The following is a 22,636-nucleotide window of genomic DNA, read 5'->3' on the forward strand; positions in this document are numbered from 1 at the left end:
ACTTAATAAGCCTTTTTTAATTAATGACTTCATCGGTACACACAAACTGGATTTTATGCTTCTTACTGAAACTTGGCTTGAACAATCAAGCAGCTCTATTACTCTTATTGAAGCAACTCCCCCACTCTTTGATTTTATGAGTGTTGGAAGAGCCAATAAACGGGGAGGAGGAATAGCAAATATATACAAGGCATGTTTTCAGTACAAACAGACAACTCTTAGTGACTTTACATCTTTTGAATACCTAAGTGCAATCCTAAAATGTTCTTCTAACATATTAGTATTGACTATTTACAGACCACCAAGACTTTCTGCACCACTGTTCCTAGAGGAGTTTGGGGAACTGTTGTCAAATATTTGTTTAGAGTTTGACAATCTTATTATTTCTGGGGATTTTAACTTCCATGTTGATAATCTAGATAACACGTATGCAAATGAATTTCTTACACTGATTGATGCCTTCAACCTAACACAACATGTACAAGGGCCAACACACTCCCATGGCCACACCCTCGACCTTGTCATCATTAAGGGTCTTAATGTATCTACTAGTGTCATGGACCTGGGTATATCTGATCATTTCTGTGTTTTCTTTGATGTTTCCATTTCCCCTCACTTTCAAAACAAGTCTGTGACTGTAAAAAAGAGGGTAATTACCAATGGCACAGCAGCTCTTTTTGAGCAGGCACTCTCAGAACTCCCATGTCAATCTTTAGATTGTGCAGATAATCTAATGGAAATTTTTAATTCCAGAATGAATCATATTATGGATGCTATTGCTCCTTTAAAAACCAAAAGAGTCATAGACAAAGGGAAAGCACCCTGGAAACTAAATCCAGCAGTTAAAATGTTAAAGAGGGAATGTAGAAAGTCTGAAAGAAAATGGCGTAAATCTAAACTCCAGATTCATTATCAAATCTACAAAGGGATGTTATGTAAACACAACTTAGAAATTTCTAAAGCAAGACAGTCTTTTTTTGCTGACATTATTAATAGGAATATCAACAATGCCCGTGTGCTATTTTCTACAGTTGAAAAGCTAACAAACCCATCAAGACAAATGCCTTCTGAATTTCTCTCAGTTAATACATGCAACAACTTTGCATCTTTTTTCAAAGGAAAGATTGATAAAATATGTATGAATATAGCCACACAGGTGCAAACACTTCAAAATCTGGAACCATTGGATAAAGAGAGAGGGGGTCGTAATACAATGTCAACATTTAGTTTAATTGATGTTGAGACTCTGAGAAAAACAGTAGAAAGTCTCAGCTCCTCCACATCTGAACTGGACATTTTACCTACAGTCTTTTTCAAATCTGTTCTTCACCTAATATCAGACGAGGTACTTCAGATTATCAACACCTCCTTACGAACTGGCATGTTTCCTTCATCTCTGAAAAAAGCGGTTGTAAAACCCCTACTGAAAAAGAATAACCTGGATGTCTCAGTACTCAACAACTACAGGCCCATATCCAATTTGCCATTCGTTGGTAAAATAATTGAAAAAATTGTTTTTAATCAATTAACTGCCTTCCTGACATCAAACGGATGTTTTGATAAGTTTCAGTCAGGTTTTCGTGCCAATCATAGCACTGAAACAGCTCTTACTAAAGTCATGAATGACCTACGTCTTAATTCTGATGCTGGTAAAACATCAGTCTTGGTGCTTTTAGACTTAAGTGCTGCATTTGACACGGTAGATCATTTCATACTGTTACATCGACTGGAGCATTGGGTTGGATTTACTGGTATAGTAATCAACTGGTTAAAATCTTACCTACAACAAAGATTTTTTTTATGTGGCCATTGGAGGCCACAGTTCATCACCCGTGTCCTTGAACTGTGGGGTTCCCCAGGGCTCAATCCTGGGACCATTACTATTCAACCTTTATATGCTCCCACTTGGACAAATTATTAAGAATAACTCAAGAAACTTCCATAGCTATGCAGATGACACTCAGCTTTACTTAGCTATGTCACCTAATGACTATGCCCCTCTTGAGTCTCTTCATAGATGCATTGACCAAATTAACAAATGGATGTCTCACAATTTTCTTCAGCTGAATGCAGATAAAACTGAAGTAATTATATTTGGCAAAAAGGAGGAAAGGCTTAGGATTGCCACTGTTCTTGAAACTAAGGGGCTTAAAGCAAAGGATACTGTCAAAAACCTTGGTGTCCTTATTGACAGTGAACTTAACTTCAACAGTCATATGAAAGTGGTAAAAAAGTCTGCATTCTATCACCTAAAAACATTTCTAAACTCAGGGGTCTCATGTCAAAGCATGATCTAGAAAAACTTATTCATGCTTTCATCTCCAGTAGAGTTGATTACTGCAATAGCCTTTTCACAGGTCTTCCAAAAAAGACCATCAAAGAGCTTCAACTAATCCAAAATGCAGCAGCAAGGGTTCTTACAAGAACAAAAAGGGTAGTCCATATCACTCCAATCCTAAGGTCTCTGCACTGGCTCCCAGTGAGCTATAGAATTGACTTTAAGGCATTACTTCTATTTAAAACATTAAATGGGATGGGACCCAGCTACCTACTGGATATGTTTCAATTATATGCACCAACTAGGTCTCTAAGATCACAGGAGAAAAACTTGCTAGTAATACCAGCTGTCAAAACGAAGTGTGGTGAAGCAGCCTTTAGTTGCTATGCTGCTAAGCTTTGGAACCAACTTCCAGATGATATCAAAAATGCTCCTACTGTTAGTTCTAAATCCAGGCTCAAGACAAAACTGTTTTCAGATGCTTTCACTTGATTAATTTTTATCTAAAGTGTAATTAATTTCCTTTAACATAATTTCTTTTAATTTTGATTTTAATGATTTTACTTTAATTCTTTAATTTCTTTTTAATTTTGGATTTTAATGATTTCACTTTTACTTTAAATCTTTGTTACTGTTCTTATGCTTTTATTTTTTGTGAAGCACATTGAATTGCCTGTGTGTATGAAATGCGCTATACAAATAAACTTGCCTTGCCTTGCCTTGCTTTTAATGCAGTGTCTCCTGAGGGCCTGAAGATCACAGGCATCCAATGTTAGTTTTCAGCCTTACCTCTTGCATATAGAGATTTCTTCAGATTCTCTGAATCTTTTAATGATATTATGTACCATAGATGATGTGATCCCCAAGTTGTTTGCAATTTTACATTGAGGAACGTTATTCTTAAATTGTTGCACCATTTGCCCATGGAGTCTTTCACAGAGCGGTGAACCCCTCCCCATCTTTACTTCTGAGAGACTCCTCCTCTCTGGGATGCTCGTTTTATATCCAATAATGTTACTGACCTGTTGCCAATTAACCAAATTAGTTTTTTTAAGCATTACACAGCTTTTTCAGTCTTTTATCGTCCGTCCCAACTTTTCTGAAATGTGTTACTGACATCAAATTCAAAATGAGCATTTCAAAAAACAAAAAAAAAAATTCTCAGTTTCAACATTTGATATGTGGTCTTTGTACTATTTTCAATTAAATATAGGGTTTCCAAGATTTGCAAATCTTCACATTCTGTTTTTTTTTTATTTGTTTTACACAGTGTCCCAGATTTATGGAACTGGGGTTGTCTTTTCTTTGGACTTTTTTCAGTTAAATAAAGGTTCACATGAATTAACAAATCACAGATTTTTGCTTTTATTGCATTTTGGAAAATATCCCTGCTTTTCTGGAATCGGGGTTAGTAGTTGCTACTATAGAATGATAATGTTTTTGAATGAGCACATTAATTTAAAGCTGATTTGATTTACAGCTAGGACTTCCAACCAATCAGAATTGAGAATTTTTTTTTTTAAATGTGTAAAATTTGATGATATTCACTATACATGTGTCAGTTCTGCATGCTGTGGTGCATGCACCAAAAGGTGCGCCTCCGGCTGCACACGTGCCAAGTGAGCTCCAGCACGCCCGCTGTGGACAAGACATACCTGTTCTCAATTAATGAACTAAGTGTTGGGCTATTTAAGGACTGCGCTGATGCAAGGACGATGCAAAGTATTACGCCACATTCAGTGCGCATTACTGAGCCTTGTTTCCCGTGTTTGTGGTTTTCCTGGCTTCTTGACTCCTGTTCCTGGTTTTAGTTATCATTCTCATTTTGCCTCTAACATCCTGTTTGCGCCTTGACCGACCCATTGCCTGTTTTCTTGTTTATGACCTTGCCTGCCGATTTGGACTGTTTGCTTTTGTGTTTCATGCACCTTTTGTATATATCGCACTGTATTATAATAAACACTTCTGCACTTGCATTCGCCTCCCTCGCGCATCTGACATGTACCACAAATGACTTATACTGACAACACATTTAAATATTAAAGAGTAGGTACATGCATACTGTAAAAACAACCAACCAACCAAAAAAACCCAAAACATACTAGTCTTAACTGTGATGCAATGTACCACAATGTTGTATCTGAATCCTGATATAGTGACACAAAACAAAGACATGCAGGTTAGGTTAACTGGTGACTCTAAATTGACCGTAGGTGTGAATGTGAGTGTGAATGGTTGTCTGTGTCTATGTGTCAGCCCTGTGATGACCTGGCGACTTGTCCAGGGTGTACCCTGCCTTTCGCCCGTAGTCAGCTGGGATAGGCTCCAGCTTGCCTGCGACCCTGTAGAACAGGATAAAGCGGCTAGAGATGATGAGATGAGATGAGATAATTCACTTGATTGTAAAAAAAAAAAAAAAAGACAACAACAATGATGACAACAAACTGTTAAAGCTGTTCTATTCCCATATTCTCCCATTTCTGGTTCCTTACAGTTAGAAGTCATCTGATAACATTTACTTTCAAAAGGTCTTTCAGTTAATTACATTTAAAACAAATATATTTACTGTATCTTTAATCACAGGGTCATTAAATGCCATGTAAATGTACATATATTAAATATACACCTTAGAAATATGTATTAGTAACTATGTTATGCAATTTTAATTTCTTTCTCAGTACAAAAGACACCATGCACACAAATACACACAAACCCATAGCTGAACAAAGTATTACAGGATTATTTTAAATGTGTATGTGGGAGTTATCATTTTTTTAGCAATTAAATTCAATTTATTTTGAGAAAATATTCACTTGACTCAGTTCAGCAACAACTCTTCTTCCTGTTTGTAAGCTCACATGTTAAGCTACTGTACTTTTGGCACTTGGTGAGGTCGTTTGTATAGAAATAAATGACATTTAATAACTAACAGCAGACAAAATAGATCAGGGAAGCCTTTAGGTCAGCAATTGAAGTAAAATAGTAAAGCACCAGTGAAGCTGTAAAAACATAGCAGTGTAACTGATAAACATTTGATAAAATACTCAACCTCAGCAATGGTTTCTGTGGCTTACTGAGATAATGCCAGGCCAAAGGTTTAACCCTCTATCATGTTCTCTCTCTCTCTCTCTCTCTCTCTCTCTCTCTCACACACACACACACACATATACACAGTCTACATTTTTGTGGTCTGCTGAAGCTTTGATTAAAATGACATTTTCCTTTTTTTTTTTTTTTTTGTTCCCAAAACATAGTCTAAAATAACTAGATGGCCTAATAACTAGGCCAACCCCGTATCAGTGTTTTCTGTGTCATCGTATCTGAAGTTTTATATTTTTAAAAAAAAGCATTCATCATAAACTCTCACAGCACACCCTTATAGCTGATCCCTGGAATGGCCTTTCAGAACTTTTAACACATCTTTAATGATCACACTTCCACCTTGGCTTTCACCCCCCTCTCGTTCACACATTACCTTTGAGGTTTTTATTCTTCCTGTTTGGAAACCATTTGCTCCTTCCTGGGTGCATGTGAATCCCTCATTACATGATAAAACAGAAAAGGCTGATGGTGGAGTTAATAGCTCTGGTCACTCCTTCACTCAGCATGTCGCTGGAGACGGCTGGCTCAATGGCCCCATCACTAAAAGATCAATCAGCTGGAGTGGTCTTGTTGCATATAGGCTTGACAAAAGAAACAAGCATGAGATGCTAAATAGCTCCTGCAGGCCAAAACAGGCTGATCACTGTGTTTCACATGCATACATTCAGTGCATTTGTACACCTGATAACCTGCAAGCTGAAAAGTTGTCATGTAAACAGTGTACATATAAACCGTGGTATGAAATCCTTAGCCTCAGGTCCCCAGTGCTAATTTAATTACTGGTCTGTGTCAGTGATGCCACTCCTGGTACTATGAGGAAACCAGTCGCTAAGCAGCAGACACATAGGGGTTATTAACTCAATCTTCTATTCTTAAAATTTGGATGCACACCATTACAGAACCTAATATGCAATCAAAGTGAAAAAGCACATCAGCTTTTGACCTGATTAGGAAAAAACAAAGAAGGATAGAGAAAAAGACAGTGACAGGAGATGATTTGTTCAAGGACAACCACAGTCATGTGGTTGTGACGTCATCGTAAACAAATCCGTTCTACTCATCCAGACGACTTCACAACGGCAACGTTGCCAGATCTTTCCACTCTGGAACCCGTTCTCAAAAAGATTGCGTTTTGGGCACCCAAAACGCCGGTGCCGTGTAGACGCCAGGCCTAAACGATAAGCAATTGTATCGGAGTCACCTGAATCCGTTGCCGTGTGGACAGGGCCATAGACTGTTAGTCCTGATCAGTTTAATGACGCATCCACTCTGTAAATATATACAGTATTGTGCAAAAGTTTTAGGCACCTCATTTTTTTCATACAAGATTTTGTTCATTCTCATCTCATTATCTCTAGCCGCTTTATCCTTCTACAGGGTCGCAGGCAAGCTGGAGCCTATCCCAGCTGACTATGGGCGAAAGGCGGGGTACATCCTGGACAAGTCGCCAGGTCATCACAGGGCTGACACATAGACACAGACAACCATTCACACTCACATTCACACCTACGGTCAATTTAGAGTCACCAGTTAACCTAACCTGCATGTCTTTGGACTGTGGGGGAAACCGGAGCACCCAGAGGAAACCCACGCGGACACAGGGAGAACATGCAAACTCCACACAGAAAGGCCCTCGCCGGCCCCGGGGCTTGAACCCAGGACCTTCTTGCTGTGAGGCGACAGCGCTAACCACTACACCACCGTGCCGCCCCCACAGATTTTGTTATAGATTTCTATTTTATGACTTCTACATTATCAAGTCAGTACAAAAACATTTTAGAGTTCCAAATGTTTGTTTTCCAGCACAGAATTAAATGTTACAGAAAAAAAAAAACGTTTGTATCTGAGCAGCAAACTGACCACTTTTCAGTTAAAAAAGAAAACATAATGAAGGCTACTGGGTTTTGGTGCAAAATTAAGAAGCGAGTGTGACAGTCAAAGTGTCCAGAAGAACTGTGGCTGGTTCTGCAAGATGCTCAGTAAAACCTACAGCTCATTTCCTTATAAAACTGCACTCATTGTACCTGAGACTACTATTTTTTTAAAGCAAATGTTCATCTCACACCAAGTGTTGGCTTTGTTTCATTTATTACGGCTTACTGCTATTTATAGTATTTTTTTAATGTTGAAACATTTCATTTCATTATTTTTAAGCCATTTTTGGTCTACAGCATTTCTTTACATGTGCCTAAGACTTCTGCACAGTCATATTCGTCACTGGAATATATTTGGCCAAAAGTAGGTGAATACCTGTCCATCACACCCCATGTGGGTCTTCCCCAAACTATTACCAAAAGCTGAAAGTGCACAATTGTCTGGAATGTCTTTTCGTGCTGTAACTTTAAGATTCCCTTCACTTGAACCAAGAGGCCCAAACCTATTCTAGCATAATAGTGTTCCTGTGCAGAAAGCAAGCTCCATAAAGACATGATTTGCCAAGGATGATGTGGAAGAACTCGAGTTGCCTGGACAGAGGCCTGACCTCAATCCCATTGAACACCTTTGAGATTAACTGAAATGCAGACTTTGCTCCACGTCTTCTCATCTGACATCATTGCCCAACCTCAATAATGCTATTGTAGCTGAATGAGCAGAAATTTCCACAGTCACAGTAGAAAGCCTTGCTAAAAGTGTGGAGTCTATTGAAGCAGCAATGGGGGGACCAACTTTGAAATGAAATGGACAACAAGCACATATGGGTGTGATGGTCAGGTGTTGACATACTTTTGGCCACATTTGGCCAATTAAACATGATAAAATTCAAAATTACTCCATGGTGTAAAATAACATGTTGGGCATGTCGAAACAGAAGCACTCCAATCCAATTTATGCATGCTTCAACCTGACAAATAGTACTTCATGGTGAAAGTGCATTGGTGCAATTGCATCAGACATGCAGCTTTCTCATAAGACAGAAATTACGTTAATTCTTTCTGTGATAAGATACAAAAAGCAGACAAAAACCCTTTCCCACAAATGTCTGATTAGAATATTTTCCTTCTTCTAACTGCATGTCTCACCCAATATTCTAAAATCATCAGCGTTTTTACAGCATCAGGAAAGAACTCGTTTACATTATCAGTATCAAAAAGGAAGCAAAAGATAGGGCACTGATGAGTTTAAGATCCTAACACATCCTCACAGCACTTTTTAGCTTCTATTAACTAACTGCTTAAACTCAGAGGGTGGCTATTGTCCCCGGCTCCTCCAATGGATTATTGTATGGGGCTGGAAGGTTGAGGTCCAGCTCCACGGAGGCACTTTCACACCCTTTGTTCTATTCCCTCCCCCTTCCTAGATCCTTATAAAATGGCCACATCTGCCTCAAGTTCCTTAGTCTCTTCCAGACCTGCATTATCAACAGGTAAGTTTTCGTCTGAGAGATCCTGAGGAAGGGCCTTGGCTGATATTTGAATTGTTAAATCAGGTCAGGTTGTACTGCTTTTAGAAAAAACCTAAGTACATACAGGTCTGAGACTTAGCTTTAGAGAGAATGGGAATTCATTTTTAGTCATATAGAACACAGTATTTGATTTTGACTTGTTTTCAGATCTTACTATTAATGAAATCTATGTCTCAGCGAGCATGAATGAAGGAACAAATTAATTAATTAATATAAATCGAAGCACCAATTTAGATTAATTTAGAATATCTTGAGCAGTTTCAGTGTCTTGCTTGGCCTACATCATTTTTTTTTTCATTGTCATTAATGCAATTTCAAACTTAACAAAAATTTTCAAATACTCAGATGCTGACTTTTTTCCCTTCTTTTTTTTCTCCTTCCAGATCCATCATGAAGTTTGTGACTCTAGCTCTAGCTTTTCTGCTGGCTGCAGGTAAATAATTTAACATTGCACAGTACAAGCTTTGCATACTTCTTTTAAGTAAAATGAACAAATTCTTACTAACTGTCCAGGTTGCCAGGCACGATCCCTGCAGGCTGACGCTCCATCCCAGTATGAGCACATAAGAGCTGCGGTGGTGACCTACCTCGGCCAGGTTAAGGAAACAGCACAGAAAGCTATTAACCATCTTGATGATGCTGAGTTCAAGGATTACAAGTAAGAAATAAAGCTAGCATTCATCATTCAGTGAATATTGACGGTTTACGGTGGTTTAGCCCCCAGTGTATTAGCCCCATCTTCAGGGATCTTGTGTGTGGGGCTAAAACATCATACATTATTTTAGAAGGCATTACAATAATTTCTTAATTCTGTTTCAAAAACCTTTATTCAATTCACATGGTCTTCAAAAGAACAACAAAAGCCAAAATATAACAAGTAGGAGAAGTGAAATTTATGTTTTTGTGATTTGCTACAAAATACGAGTGGTTTTGATTCTGTTGTTTACATGCATGTTGATTTCATGTTAAAGTTAATATCGTCAGCAACAAAATCTTGATGTGAAGCGCTTCAGTTCGGCTTTTCATCGTACTTTGGAGGATGGATTATTGCTTGTGTCTTTTTAACATCTGATATGGGACATGATCCAACATACTAAAGACAAGAGGACTACAAAATTGCTTCAAATTATTATTGTCAATTATTCACATAATTGAAAAATCAAATGAAAAATCCAGTCAAAAACTTCAAGTTCAAAATTTCCTTTAAAAAAGCTCTGTTCTCTTTAAATCTAGAACGATCAATCATAGACACGTTTGATCAACTTTATTCACATTTCAACATGGGGCTAAACTACATGAAGATGGGGCTAAAACACTTGAAGATGGGGATAATACACTGGGGGCTAAACCACCGGATACCACACTGACTTTTACTCACAAATTAACAATTGATATTATATTGGCTGTGATGACCTGGCGACTTGTCCAGAGTGTACCCAGCCTCTCACCCATAGTCAGCTGGAATAGGTTCCAGCTTGCCTGCGACCCTGTAGGACAGGATAAGTGGCTACAGATAATGGATGGATGGATGGATGGATGGATGTTATACTGGTCATCATTTTTTTTAAATTTATTTTTTCTTCTCTCTCCTACATAGGGCACGCCTCACTCAGGGACTGGACAACATTGAGACCTTGCTCAAGTCTGCCTCTGAATCCCTTGCACCAGTCCGTGAAGGGATTGGACCTCAGATTGTTGAGACCCTTTCTGGTGTTCGTGAGAGGGTTTCCCATGACCTGGAGGAACTGCGCAAAGAGCTGGAGCCAAAGCGTGAGGAGCTGCGCCAGGTTATAAAGAAGCATCTTGATGAGTATCATGCAAAGCTGGAGCCTGTACTGAAGGAGTACTCTGAGAAGAACAAGCATCAGCTAGATGAGTTCAAGGCCAAGTTTGAGCCTGTAATCAAGGAGCTGCAGGAGAAGATCAAGGTCAATGTAGAGGAGACCAAGTCCAAGCTGACCCCCATTGTGGAAACCATTCGTAACAAGCTAACCAAGGGCCTTGAGGAGCTGAAGGCTACATTTGGACCCCATATCCAAGAGTACAGGGAGCAGATTGAAGGTGTCTTTACTGATCTACGCAACAAGTATGAATCTGGGGAGTTGCAACAGAAGCTCAAGAATTTGGCTGATGAGCTCAGGCCCCAGCTGAAGGGTATCTACGACACCATTGAGAAGGCTTTCAAGGCATAAACGGTCTTATCCCCTTTTTTTACCCACAGTGCCATCTTAAAAGTTTCTATCGTTATTTCCCTACATGCTGTTATCATCAGTTGGGGCTGTAAGACCTGAAATCACACAGAGTCTCTTCGAGACCTCTGCACTTTCCATTCACCACATGGGTTGATGCAAAAACTGGACGTTTGCTTTCTGTCTTACAACATGCCATTCTGTTGAATCTACTGTATAAAGCACATGCTAAAGTAAACGTTTTTGTTTAACATTCTTAAATACTTGACGTAATGCTTTACTTTGCTTTTATGTTGTCAAAAATTGATAAAAGAATGGCTCAATAAAATTACAAAAAGTTTCATATTAAATTTCATCATGTCTCATCTATTGCCTTTTGAAATAATGAGTTAGCTTATTACTTAATATATTCTAAATCACTGCAGTGCCACTTAAAACTAGTGATGTTACAATTAGGTACAGTTAATAATGCTTATGCTACAGTATATAATTGAAATGTCACTTATATCACTGAACATTCTTTTTTCCAGGCGGCACTGTGGTGTAGTGGTTAGCGCTGTCACCTCACAGCAAGAAGGTTCTGGGCTTGAGCCCAGTGGCCGACGGAGGCCTTTCTGTGTGGAATTTGTATGTTCTCCCTGTGTCTGCGTGGGTGTGCTCCGGTTTCCCCCACAATCCAAAGACTTGCAGATTAGGCTAATTGGTGGCTCTAAATTGACCGTAGGTGTGAGTATGAATTGTTGTTTGTCTCAATGTGTCAGCCCTGCGATGATTTGGCGACTTGTCCAGGGTGTACCCCGCCTTTCGCCCATAGTCAGCTGGGATAGGCTCCAGCTTGCCTGTGGCCCTGCACGGTTATAGATGATGGATGGATATTTTTTTCCAGGTCAAACAGATAGTAAGATGATCATTAATTACTGAGACATTGATAAAACAAAACAACAAGAAGTTTTACAAGCAATACTTATAGGGTTGACTAATGAGTTTATTAGCTTAATAAATCAACAGGGCCAAATGCTAATGACTGGCTTTTTTTTTTTTTGTAATAACTGAATGACCTGAGATGAAATCCAAGAACCTAGATTTTGAACACTGACAACAACATTGTTGTAAGGCTTCCCTGATTAGTATATTCAGCCTGACTGAGGGCTAACAACATCCATGCATTATCCATGCAGCAAGAAGGTCCGGGTTCGAGCCCCGTGGCCGGCGAGGGCCTTTCTGTGCAGGGCTGCAGGCAACCTGGAGCCAATCCCAGCTGACTATGGGCAAGAGGCAGCGCACACCCTGAACAAGTCATCAGGTCATTGCAGGGCTGACACATAGAGACAAACAACAATTCACACTCACATTCACACCTACGATCAATTTAGAGTCACCAATTAGCCTAACCTGCATGTCTTTGGACTGTTGGGGAAACCAGAGCACCTGGAGGAAATCCATGCAGACATGGGGAGAACATGCAAACTCCACACAGAAAGGACCCCACTGGCCACTGGGCTCGAACCCAGAACCTTCTTGCTGTGAGGCAACAGTGTTGACCACTACAACACTCTGCTGCCTGGGCCAACAACAACAACAAATTAATAATAATAATAATAATTTGTCATATATCCATATATCATATATATAGCCATATATCACATATCAGTGTTATACAGTGCCTTGAAAAAGTATTCATACCCCTTGAACTTTTTCACATTTTTTCACCTTACAACCACGAACTTAAACGTTTTTTATTGAGATTTTATGTGATAGACCAACACAGAGTAGCACATAATTGTGAAGTGAAAAGAAAATGATAAATGGTCTTCAAAATTTTAAACAAATAAAAATCTGAAAAATGTGGTGTGCATTAGTATTCAGCCCCCTGTACTCTGATACCTCTAAATACAATCCAGTGCAATCAATTGCCTTCAGAAGTCATCTAATTAGTTAACAGAGTCCTACTGTGTGTAATTTACTCTCAGCATAAATACACTTGTTCTGTGAAGGCCTCAGTGGTTTGTTAGAGAACACTGAAGAAGAAACAGCATCATGAAGACCAAAGAACTCACCAGACAGGTCAGGGATAAAGTTCTGGAGAAGTTTAAAGTAGGGTTCTCATCTCATCTCATTATCTCTAGCCGCTTTATCCTGTTCTACAGGGTCGCAGGCAAGCTGGAGTCTATCCCAGCTGACTACGGGCGAAAGGCGGGGTACACCCTGGACAAGTTGCCAGGTCATCACAGGGCTGACACATAGACACAGACAACCATTCACACTCACATTCACACCTATGGTCAATTTAGAGTCACCAGTTAACCTAACCTGCATGTCTTTGGACTGTGGGGGAAACCGGAGCACCCAGAGGAAACCCACGTGGACACGGGGAGAACATGCAAACTCTGCACAGAAAGGCCCTCACCGGCCACGGGGCTCAAACCCGGACCTTCTTGCTGTGAGGTGACAGTGCTAACCACTACACCACCGTGCCGCCCCTAAAGCAGGGTTAGGTTATAAAAAAATATCCCAAGCTCTGAACATCTCAAGAAGCACTGTTCAATCCATCATTCAAAAATGGAAAAAGTATGGCACAACTGCAAACCTACCAAGACATGGCCATCCACCTAAACTGACAGAGCAAGCAAGGAGAGCACTGATCAGAGAAGCAGCCAAGAGGCCCATGATCACTCTGGAGGAGCTGCAGAAATCCACAGCTCAGGTGGGAGAATCTGTGCACAGGACAACTATAAGTCGTACACTCCACAAATCTGGCCTTTTTGGAAGAGTGGCAAGAAGAAAGCCATTGTTGAAAGACAGGCATAAGAAGTCCTGTTTGCACTTTGCCAGAAGCCATGTAGGGGACACAGCAAACATGTGGAAGAAGGTGCTTTGGTCAGATGAGACCAAAGTTGAACTTTTTGGCCTAAATGCAAAACGCTATGTGTGGCAGAAAACTAACACTGCTCATCACCCTGCACACACCATCCCCACTGTGAAACATGGTGGTGGCAGCATCATGCTATGGGGATGCTTTTCTTCAGCAGGGACAGGGAAGCTAGTCAGAGTTGATGGGAAGATGGATGGAGCTAAATACAGGGCAATCCTGGAAGAAAACCTGTTGGAGGCTGCAAAAGACTTGAGATTGGGAAGGAGATTCACCTTCCAGCAAGACAATGACCCTAAACATACAGCCAGAGCTACAATGGAATGGTTTAGATCAAAGAATATTCATGTGTTAGAATGGCCCAGTCAAAGTCCAGACCTAAATCCCATTGAGCATCTGTGGCAAAACTTGAAAATTGCTGTTCACAGATGATCTCCATCCAATCTGGCTGAGCTTGAGCTATTTTGCAAAGAAGAATGGGCAAAAATTTCAGTGTCTAGATGTGCAAAGCTGGTAGAGACATAACACAAAAGACTTGCAGCTGTAATTGCAGCAAAAGGTGGCTCTACAAAGTATTGACGCAGGGGGGCTGAATACTAATGCACATCACATTTTTCAGATTTTTATTTGTTTAAAATTTTGAAGACCATTTATCATTTTCGTTTCACTTCACAATTATGTGCTACTCTGTGTTGGTCTATCACATAAAATCTCAATAAAAAACTTTTAAGTTCGTGGTTGTAAGGTGGAAAAATGTGAAAAAGTTCAAGGGGTATGAATACTTTTTCAAGGCACTGTATAAAAATGATGAAATTTGCATAGCACTCCATGTAAAATTACAGGCTTGCATTTAAATTGTGGCTTGCATTTAAAGGTGTCATTCCACGACAAACCGTTTAATACTTGCTCTTTTTGAAATACCATAGGTCACTCCAAGTTGCATATGCATGCTGCACATGAAAATATTCTTCTACCCCCATTCCCTGTATTAGACTATGAACGAAAATAGACGGAAAAACGAGCAAATCAGAAAAAGCCCTACGAACTTACGTCACTTCGAAAATTAGTAGTCATGGCCTCGCCCATAACCCACTGGAGGGAGCATCACAGTGCTGTTAGCCAATCAGAAGCGATATGTTTACATGTCATGAATATTCATGAGTAAGAGCTGAAATCCTGTTGTTCTCTCCCCACCCATTCCTCCACCAAACTAGAACAGCCTGAAACAGGAGCACCACAGCATTTTTTTAACCAAAACCGGCTCACAGGGCATTCATTCATACTAGAGACCACCACACAATTAATGAAAAAACGATGCAATGAGACCTTTAAAACAGAAGCACTCCAATCCAAATTATGTGCTACCATCTGACAAAATAGTAATATTTTGTGGTGAAATAGATCAGTGGTGCCAGCGAATCAGACATGCAGCTTCATCAAAAACACAGAAAACACACTGCCTGCCTCCCCCCCCCCAAAAAAAAGTTGCACCCTCTAATATTTTGTTGGACCTCCTTTACCTTTGGCTGCAACTTACATTTGCCATGGCAATGTTTTGACAACCTAATGCAACATGACATTTATTTCCATTAAGAATTGCATTAATTTTTCGCCTAGATCTTGTATTGATGACTGGAGAGTCAAAACACTCTGTAAAGTCTTTTCCAGAACATCCCAAAGACTTTGAATGGGGTCATGGTCAGGACTCTGTGGTGGCCAATTTATATGTGAAATGAATCCTCATGTTTCCTGAACCACTCTTTCACAATTTGAGATCAATGAATCCTGGCATTGTTGTTCTAGAATATGCCCATGTCATCAGAGAAGAAAAAAATCCATTGATGGTGACTTCATTTTATTGCCACATAACGTTGCTGAGCCTGGACTTGACCAACTGAAGCAACCATAGATCATAACATTGCACTATGCGTGATGGGTGCATCGCTTCATGTGCTTCCCTTCTTACCCTGTCATGCCCATCACTCTGGAATAGGGAAAACCTGGATTCATCAGACCATATGACCTTTTTCCATTGCTCCAGAGTCTAATCTTTATGCTCCCTAATGTCCATCCATTATCTGTAACTGCTTATCCTGTGCAGGGTTGTGGGCAAGCTGGAGCCTATCCCAGCTGACTATGGGCGAGAGGCGGGGTACACCCTGGACAAGTCACCAGATCATCGCAGGACTGCTACATAGAGACAAACAACCATTCACACTCACATTCACACCTACGGTCAATTTAAAGCCACCAATTAGCCTAACCTGCATATCTTTGGACTGTGGGAGAAGCCAGAGTACCCGGAGGAAACCCACACAGACATGGGGAGAACATGAAAACTCCACACAGAAAGGCCCTTGCCGGCCATGGGGATCGAACCCGGACCTTCTTGCTGTGAGGCGACAGCGCTAACCACTATATCACCGTGCCGCCTTCATTCGTGTCCCAAGCGAAAAAACTTAAGCTAGGACCTACTATTAAATATAAATTTATACCATCATCTCTTCAGCTCAATCCCACATAACGATTTGTTTATTTATTAAACCTTATTAATTAAATAAAAAACAGTGGGCATATCTTGGTATCTACAATGCTAAACCTATTTTTTTTTTTGGATGGGGGGGCATGCGCCAGGTGTGCCCCTCCCCCCTTAAATCCACACCAGGTTAATTCTTTCTGTGATAAGACACAGAAGACAAAAAAATTGAGCACTGCAGGCAAAGTCCTTTCCCACAAATGTTTGATAAGAGTACATTCTGCCAAATGTGTGTCTAACCCGTAGGCTCCAACGATGCTTCTGGGGCCTCATTTATAAAACTTTGCACAGGATTTACGCCAGAAGATGGCGTGTGCACGAAACTCAGAATGTGCGTGCACACAGAAATATTCTGATTTATAAAACCGTGCGCATGCACGTTCCACGCCAATTTCCCTTTATAAATCACAATCCACTCTAAATTTGCAGCACCTGTGCATACCTCAAGACACACCCACAATTGCCTATAAATATTCAGCGAAACACCCTTAATGAATATTGATATCTGTGGACAACAGGCCCAAAACAGAAGGAAAGACAAAGAAGTGCAACTTCACCGACTGTGAAGTTGAAGTGCTAGTAGATGAAATGGAGCAGCGTCGAACTGTTTTGTTTGGAGGCCATCGTACGGGAGTTACAAATGCGAAAAAAGTGTGTGAATGGCAGCATGTGGCCGATGCGGTCAATTCTGTAGCTTCACAAGGCCGTACTATGGCAGAGGTAAAAAAAAAAAATGGTCCGACATAAAGGTGGACGCCAAGAAGAGCATCGTGGCACACCGCCAAAGCATCTGTGTAACGGGCGGGGGGAAAGGGGAGCCGGAGCTCACCCCACTGGATCAAAAACTGGCTGGCATTATAGGGGAAACCCTCCTGAGTGGAGTTGTGTGTGAGGAGGAGGGTGACACCGATGCTGGGCCACATGAACCAGCTGAGGACTCGGGTATGTATCAAGTAACCACTTCACATTGCATGTGTGCCCCCCTTGTTTGAAATGGGTGTGAAATTAATTGAAATGAGTCTTCATCCAGAAAAAGTATTTTATTAACAAAAAAATTCCCTCTCAGCTGCTGGGTGTGCCAGTGAGGCCAGCAGTGTGTCGGCTGCGGCAGCGGAGGTCCCAAGGACGTCCACGGGCTCCGATGCATGTACATCCATGCTGAAACCAGCCACCAGCACCCGTATTCTAACAGATTCAGTGCTGCAGGTGCAGCGGGAACATATGGATGCTGTCCGCGAGGTCGCCCGGGAGTTAAAAGAAATAAAAAATGAGTTGTCTGCATTAAATGCCAGCATTAAATAATTTCTTAAAAAGTAATAATTTGTTTCCATACCTAATTATTTACAAGCGGCGCATCACCTCCTTGCGCTGGCGCACAGCTCCTGCGTTTGGGTGGAATGCCTGGGGATAGGGATCGGGGTTGAGGTCAAGATTGACCTCTTCAGCTTGCAAAGGCACATTTTGTAGCTGTGCCACATTGTGCAGCACAGCACAGGCCCTAACAATCCTACAGACCTTTTCGGGTCTGTAACATAGTGCTCCCCCGTGGCATCCAGACAACGCCATCTGCCCTTCAGGAGCCCGATGGTGTGCTCCACAACAGCGCGCGCCTGGCTGTGGCGCAGGTTGTAAGTGGTCTCCTCAGGCGTTTGGGGTTCATAAATGGCGTGAGCAGCCACCGTTTCAGCGGATACCCACTGTCACCTACAACATAACTGAATGAGTAAAGGGTTGAATATTTAGAAATGGTCTAAGAATGGTTACAAATACTTTAAGGATTTACGCATTAATCACCCGCACCCAGAAGCCAACCATTGCGCACAGCTCCAGCATCCAGTCTCCGCCCAACGCTGCTATGTCTCAATATAAATGAATCATGGGTTGAACCAGGCCACTGGGCGACAACATTTGTGAGGACCATGTCCGCGTCACATATTACTTGGACATTGAGGGAATGAAAATGCTTACTGTTAACAAAGGCAAATTAATTTTCACTCGGTGCCCTTATAGCAATATGAGTGCAGTCAATAGCACCGATCACATTTGGGAAATTGGACTTTGCTGCAAATTGCGCTTTTTTATTTGCCTGTTCACCCACCGTGTAAGAAAACTTGATGTAGTTTGGTGATAAACCAATTACACCTCCTAACACTTCTGGCAAAATGCGGCTGAAGGTTGGCTGCGATATCCCAGACCGGTCAGCCAGTTCTCGCTGAAAAGTGCCAGTGGCCAGAAAGCCGATGCAAGTCAGCACTTGCAGCGAGACTGGGATGGCATGATTCCGGCGGGTACCTCTCTCCAACGCTGGGCCCAACTCAGCTATCAGGTGTAAAAGGACAGCTCGTGGCAATCTGAATTGGCTCATGAGCCACTCATCGTCATTGGCCAACAAATCTTGGTCTCTGAAGACTCGCTCTCTCCTAATTCTTCCATTTGCCACATCCTCCAGCAATGCCAAATACGCCATAGTCCATCATAAGACCTACCACGGCAAATCCCTCTTATATACTATTTACAGAATAGGCAACCTAACAAGCAACATGTGTGATAGCCTAATGATCAATATTGAAAAATGACACAACATGCATGAAAGCCATAAGTGGATAATTAACAAAACTTAGCCTACTGCTTATGTTGCAAAAACATACAATGTATAGCCTATCAATTTGTCTTTATTGCCTTAAATAAGATGTTTTTTTTGACAAGTGCACAAAATTAAGGATTATAAATGTTAAGTCAGTCACGTCTTTGATGCGTGATGTTACCATATGTTTGTGCTAAACTTCGATTATTGAGCCAATTTCGGGTCGTTCTCTCCGTTTCCTCCTGAGGTCGCATTTCCCTTTTTTGTTGTGCGTACGCATGGGTCAGAGCTTGCGTGGAGGTGCGCACATTTTACCGTCAAGTTCACTTTTTATAAATACCGAAGCTTGCGTAGAACGTGGTGTACGCATTCTTTTGTGCGTACGCATCGTTTATAAATGAGGCCCCTGGAGTCCCCCTTGTCCTGCACATTTTAATGCTTTCCCTGCTTTCAAACCACCTGATTCAACTAATCAGCCCTTCCTGAATTGAAGTGGATGTGTTAAAGCAAAAAAAGCACTAAATTGGTCCCCTGAAAAAACAGGTCACATGGTCTTTTTTAGGAAGCTAGGTCACTGATGAGTATAAGATTTGGACATGTCCTCACAGCACTTTTTAGCCTCTACTGACCCCCCTACACTGGTGACCATTGTACCCAGCTCTTTCAGTGGATCATGTGGGGCCGGAAGGTTGAGGTCCAGCTCTGTGGAAGTACTCACACACCCTCCATCCTGCTTCCTCCCCCTCACCCAGGCCCTATAAAATAACCAGGTCTGCTTCAAGTTCCCCAGTCTCTTCCAGACCTGCATCATCAACAGGTAAGCTGAGGGCAACGTTTTGCTAGAGATCCTGGGAAAGAGCATTAGCTGTTTTAAATGTGATGATTAAATTGGTTAAGTTGAACTGATTTTGGTGAAAGATTAAATGCTCACAGGTCTTAAGGCTTAGCTCTAGGGTGAATGGGAATTCACTCATTGCATTATAGAACCTTACTTTGTCATATGTGATTTGGTATATGATCATTATATCTTTGTACAAGATCTTCATATCTATATATTTGTGTCAACGAAATCTGCATCAGTGAGTGTATACCCTGTATACACAAATTAATTCACTGATGAGTATAGATTTGCATGGCAAATTATATTAATTTAGGACGTCTTAATGAGGTTCAATATCTTGCTTATGGATACTATATAAATGTTCTTTTATTGTCACTCCAGTTAATGAAATTACAATCCTAACAAATAATAAATGGGCTCTCAAAACTCCTCCTATGTTTGGCGTTCTCTTTTGTTTGTCTCCTTATAGAGCCATCATGAAGTTTGTAACTCTAGCTCTAGCTTTTCTGCTGGCTGCAGGTAAACACTGTTTCTTAGTATACTACAAGCTTTGTATACTGCTTACAAACCAAATCAACAAGCAAATTCTTCATAAAATGACTGTCTAGGTTGCCAAAGTAATAAGCTGCAGGCTGACGCTCCATCTCAATATGAGCACATCAGAGCTGGGGTGGTGACCTACCTGACCCAGCTTAAGGAGTCAGCACATCAAGCTGTTAACCAGCTTGATGATGCTGAGTTCAAGGATTACAAGTAAGAGATAAAGCTAGCATTCATCATTCAGTGAACATTGACCCTGGCTCAACACTTATCAGTTGCTGGCATAGTAATCATTTGTTGTTTTGACCCGATATAATTTGACAGAAAATTGACTTCTTGTGTTTGTTTTTCTTCTCTTTCGTGCATAGGGCACGCTTCACTAAGGGCCTGGACAACATTGAGGCTGCCATCAAGTATGCCGCTGAATCTCTTGCCCCAGTCCGTACGGGAGCCGGACCCCAGATTGTTGAGTTCATTTCGAGTATTCGTGAGACGTTTTCCCATGATCTGAAGGAGCTTGGCAAAGAGCTGCAGCCTAAGCAAGAGGAGCTGTATAAGGTTATAAAGAAGCATCTTGAGGAGTACAAGACATTGTTGGAGCCTGTGGTGAAGGACTACAATGAGAAGAACCAGCAGCTGATAGAAGATTTCAGGACCAAGGTTCAGCCTGTATTTGATCAGCTGAAGGCGAAGTTCAGCGTCAACCTGGAAGAGACCAAGTCCAAGCTGACCCCCATTGTGGAAACCATTCGTGACCACCTAGCCAATAAATTTCAGGAGCTGAAGACCGCATATGGACCCCATGCCCAGGAGTACAGGGAGCAGATTGAACTTGCCTATGCTGACGTGCGGCAGAAGTATGAAAGTGGCAAGCTGCAGGAGAATCTCAAGAAATTAGTTGAAGAGCTCAAACCCCAGCTGAAGGGTATCTACGAGACCATTGAGAAGGCTTTCAAGGAATAAACACTCTCATCCACCTTGTTTTTGCCCACAGTGCCATCTTAAAAGCTTCTATGTTAATTGCCCCACATCATGTGTATCATCAGTTGTCTCAGTGTCTCTTCAAGACCTCTCCACTTTCCATTCAGCACATGGGCTGATCTAAAAACTGTATTTCTCTTTCTTTCTTGACTATTTTCTGCCTGACAGAATGTTATTCCTTCAAATCTACTGGAGAAAGCACATGTTAATATAAACATTTTTGTCACATTCTTAAATGCTTTTGCTGCGCTGAAAGAACGGCTCAATAAAATACAAACTGTTTCATGGGAATTTCCTTGTGCCTCATGTGTTGTCTTTTAAAATAATCTAGCTTTACCTCCTGCCCAATTATTATTACAATCACTCAATATATTCTACATCAGTGCAGTGTCATTTAAAAATATTAATTACCAACTATGTACAGTATGTAAGGCACATATATCACTATTACTTTACTGAATATTTTCTTGTTAATCAAACAAATAATAAGACCATCTTTAATAATTTAGACTATAAAATAAAACCAAAGGACTAGAAGGTTTACATATTTACAAAAGCATTCACGAGAAAACAATCTTCATGGTGTTGAGTAATTAGTTTATTAGGATAATAAATCAGCAAGAACTGACACATCCTGTTTAGCTTTTTTGTTGTTGTTAATGAGCCATTTTTATTAGTATTAGATGGATTAGACAGCCAGATGATTGGCCTCAGGCAAAGCCATGTCAACACGAACCCATAACCTTATACTATGAACATTTTATGCAACCGTCAATGTTATGCTAAAGCATCATTAAATATTCATCACCTCCTTAAAAGCAGAAGGTCAGTGCTGGTTAAATTTTCAATTCAAATAATGTCAATGTTTGGCAAATATACTTACATTCATTTCACAGTATTACATTTTATAATAAACAAAATTTAGCGTAATTTCATCAAAGCGAACATCTAAGTGAGGGAGAATACTGTACAGTCCATTCATGATCACAGAGCCTTAACCTGCGAGTTGGCATTCCAATAACCACTATGCTGTTGTTGTTTTTTTTTTTAAAGCATTTTAGTCTTATCCTAGCCCTGTGATGACCTGGCGACTTGTCCAGGGTGTACCCCGCCTTTCGCCCATAGTCAGCTGGGATAGGCTCCAGCTTGCCTGCGACCCTGTAGAAGGATAAAGCGGCTAGAGATAATGAGATGAGATGAGATGAGTCTTATCCTAACAAACAAACATTTGACAGAAATGACACAGATATGCAACCAAATATAATTGATGACGTTGCCAATACATGTCCTTGTGAATATGTTTTTACTACAGA

General features: G+C 40.8%; 2 protein-coding genes across 2 annotated transcripts; both read left to right on the forward strand.

The window, feature by feature from the left end:
- Positions 1-8,730: 8,730 nt before the first annotated feature.
- LOC132871157 (apolipoprotein A-I-2-like) lies at positions 8,731-11,092 on the forward strand. The gene is made up of 4 exons (XM_060905265.1): positions 8,731-8,744; positions 9,167-9,216; positions 9,297-9,441; positions 10,381-11,092. Exons 2-4 carry the CDS (start codon positions 9,174-9,176, stop codon positions 10,973-10,975), a joined length of 783 nt encoding a protein of 260 aa, XP_060761248.1. The 5' UTR covers positions 8,731-8,744; positions 9,167-9,173; the 3' UTR covers positions 10,976-11,092.
- Positions 11,093-20,278: 9,186 nt separating this feature from the next.
- On the forward strand, positions 20,279-21,305 carry LOC132871158 (apolipoprotein A-I-2-like). Its single transcript, XM_060905266.1, has 3 exons — positions 20,279-20,321; positions 20,411-20,555; positions 20,711-21,305. Exons 1-3 carry the CDS (start codon positions 20,279-20,281, stop codon positions 21,303-21,305), a joined length of 783 nt encoding a protein of 260 aa, XP_060761249.1.
- The last annotated feature ends 1,331 nt before the right edge of the window (positions 21,306-22,636 follow it).

This window comes from Neoarius graeffei, chromosome 23 (genome assembly GCF_027579695.1).
Source record: "Neoarius graeffei isolate fNeoGra1 chromosome 23, fNeoGra1.pri, whole genome shotgun sequence".
Lineage (NCBI taxonomy): Eukaryota > Metazoa > Chordata > Actinopteri > Siluriformes > Ariidae > Neoarius > Neoarius graeffei.

What these genes read in the sequence shown, in the direction of transcription:
- LOC132871157 (XM_060905265.1), top strand. Translation starts at nt 9,174, where the DNA reads ATGAAGTTTGTGACTCTAGCTCTAGCTTTTCTGCTGGCTGCAG. An exon ending in AGCTTTTCTGCTGGCTGCAG is followed by an intron (nt 9,217 to 9,296) that starts GTAAATAATTTA and finishes CTAACTGTCCAG; the next exon opens with GTTGCCAGGCACGATCCCTG. An exon ending in GCTGAGTTCAAGGATTACAA is followed by an intron (nt 9,442 to 10,380) that starts GTAAGAAATAAA and finishes TCTCCTACATAG; the next exon opens with GGCACGCCTCACTCAGGGAC.
- LOC132871158 (XM_060905266.1), top strand. Translation starts at nt 20,279, where the DNA reads ATGAAGTTTGTAACTCTAGCTCTAGCTTTTCTGCTGGCTGCAG. An exon ending in AGCTTTTCTGCTGGCTGCAG is followed by an intron (nt 20,322 to 20,410) that starts GTAAACACTGTT and finishes ATGACTGTCTAG; the next exon opens with GTTGCCAAAGTAATAAGCTG. An exon ending in GCTGAGTTCAAGGATTACAA is followed by an intron (nt 20,556 to 20,710) that starts GTAAGAGATAAA and finishes TTTCGTGCATAG; the next exon opens with GGCACGCTTCACTAAGGGCC.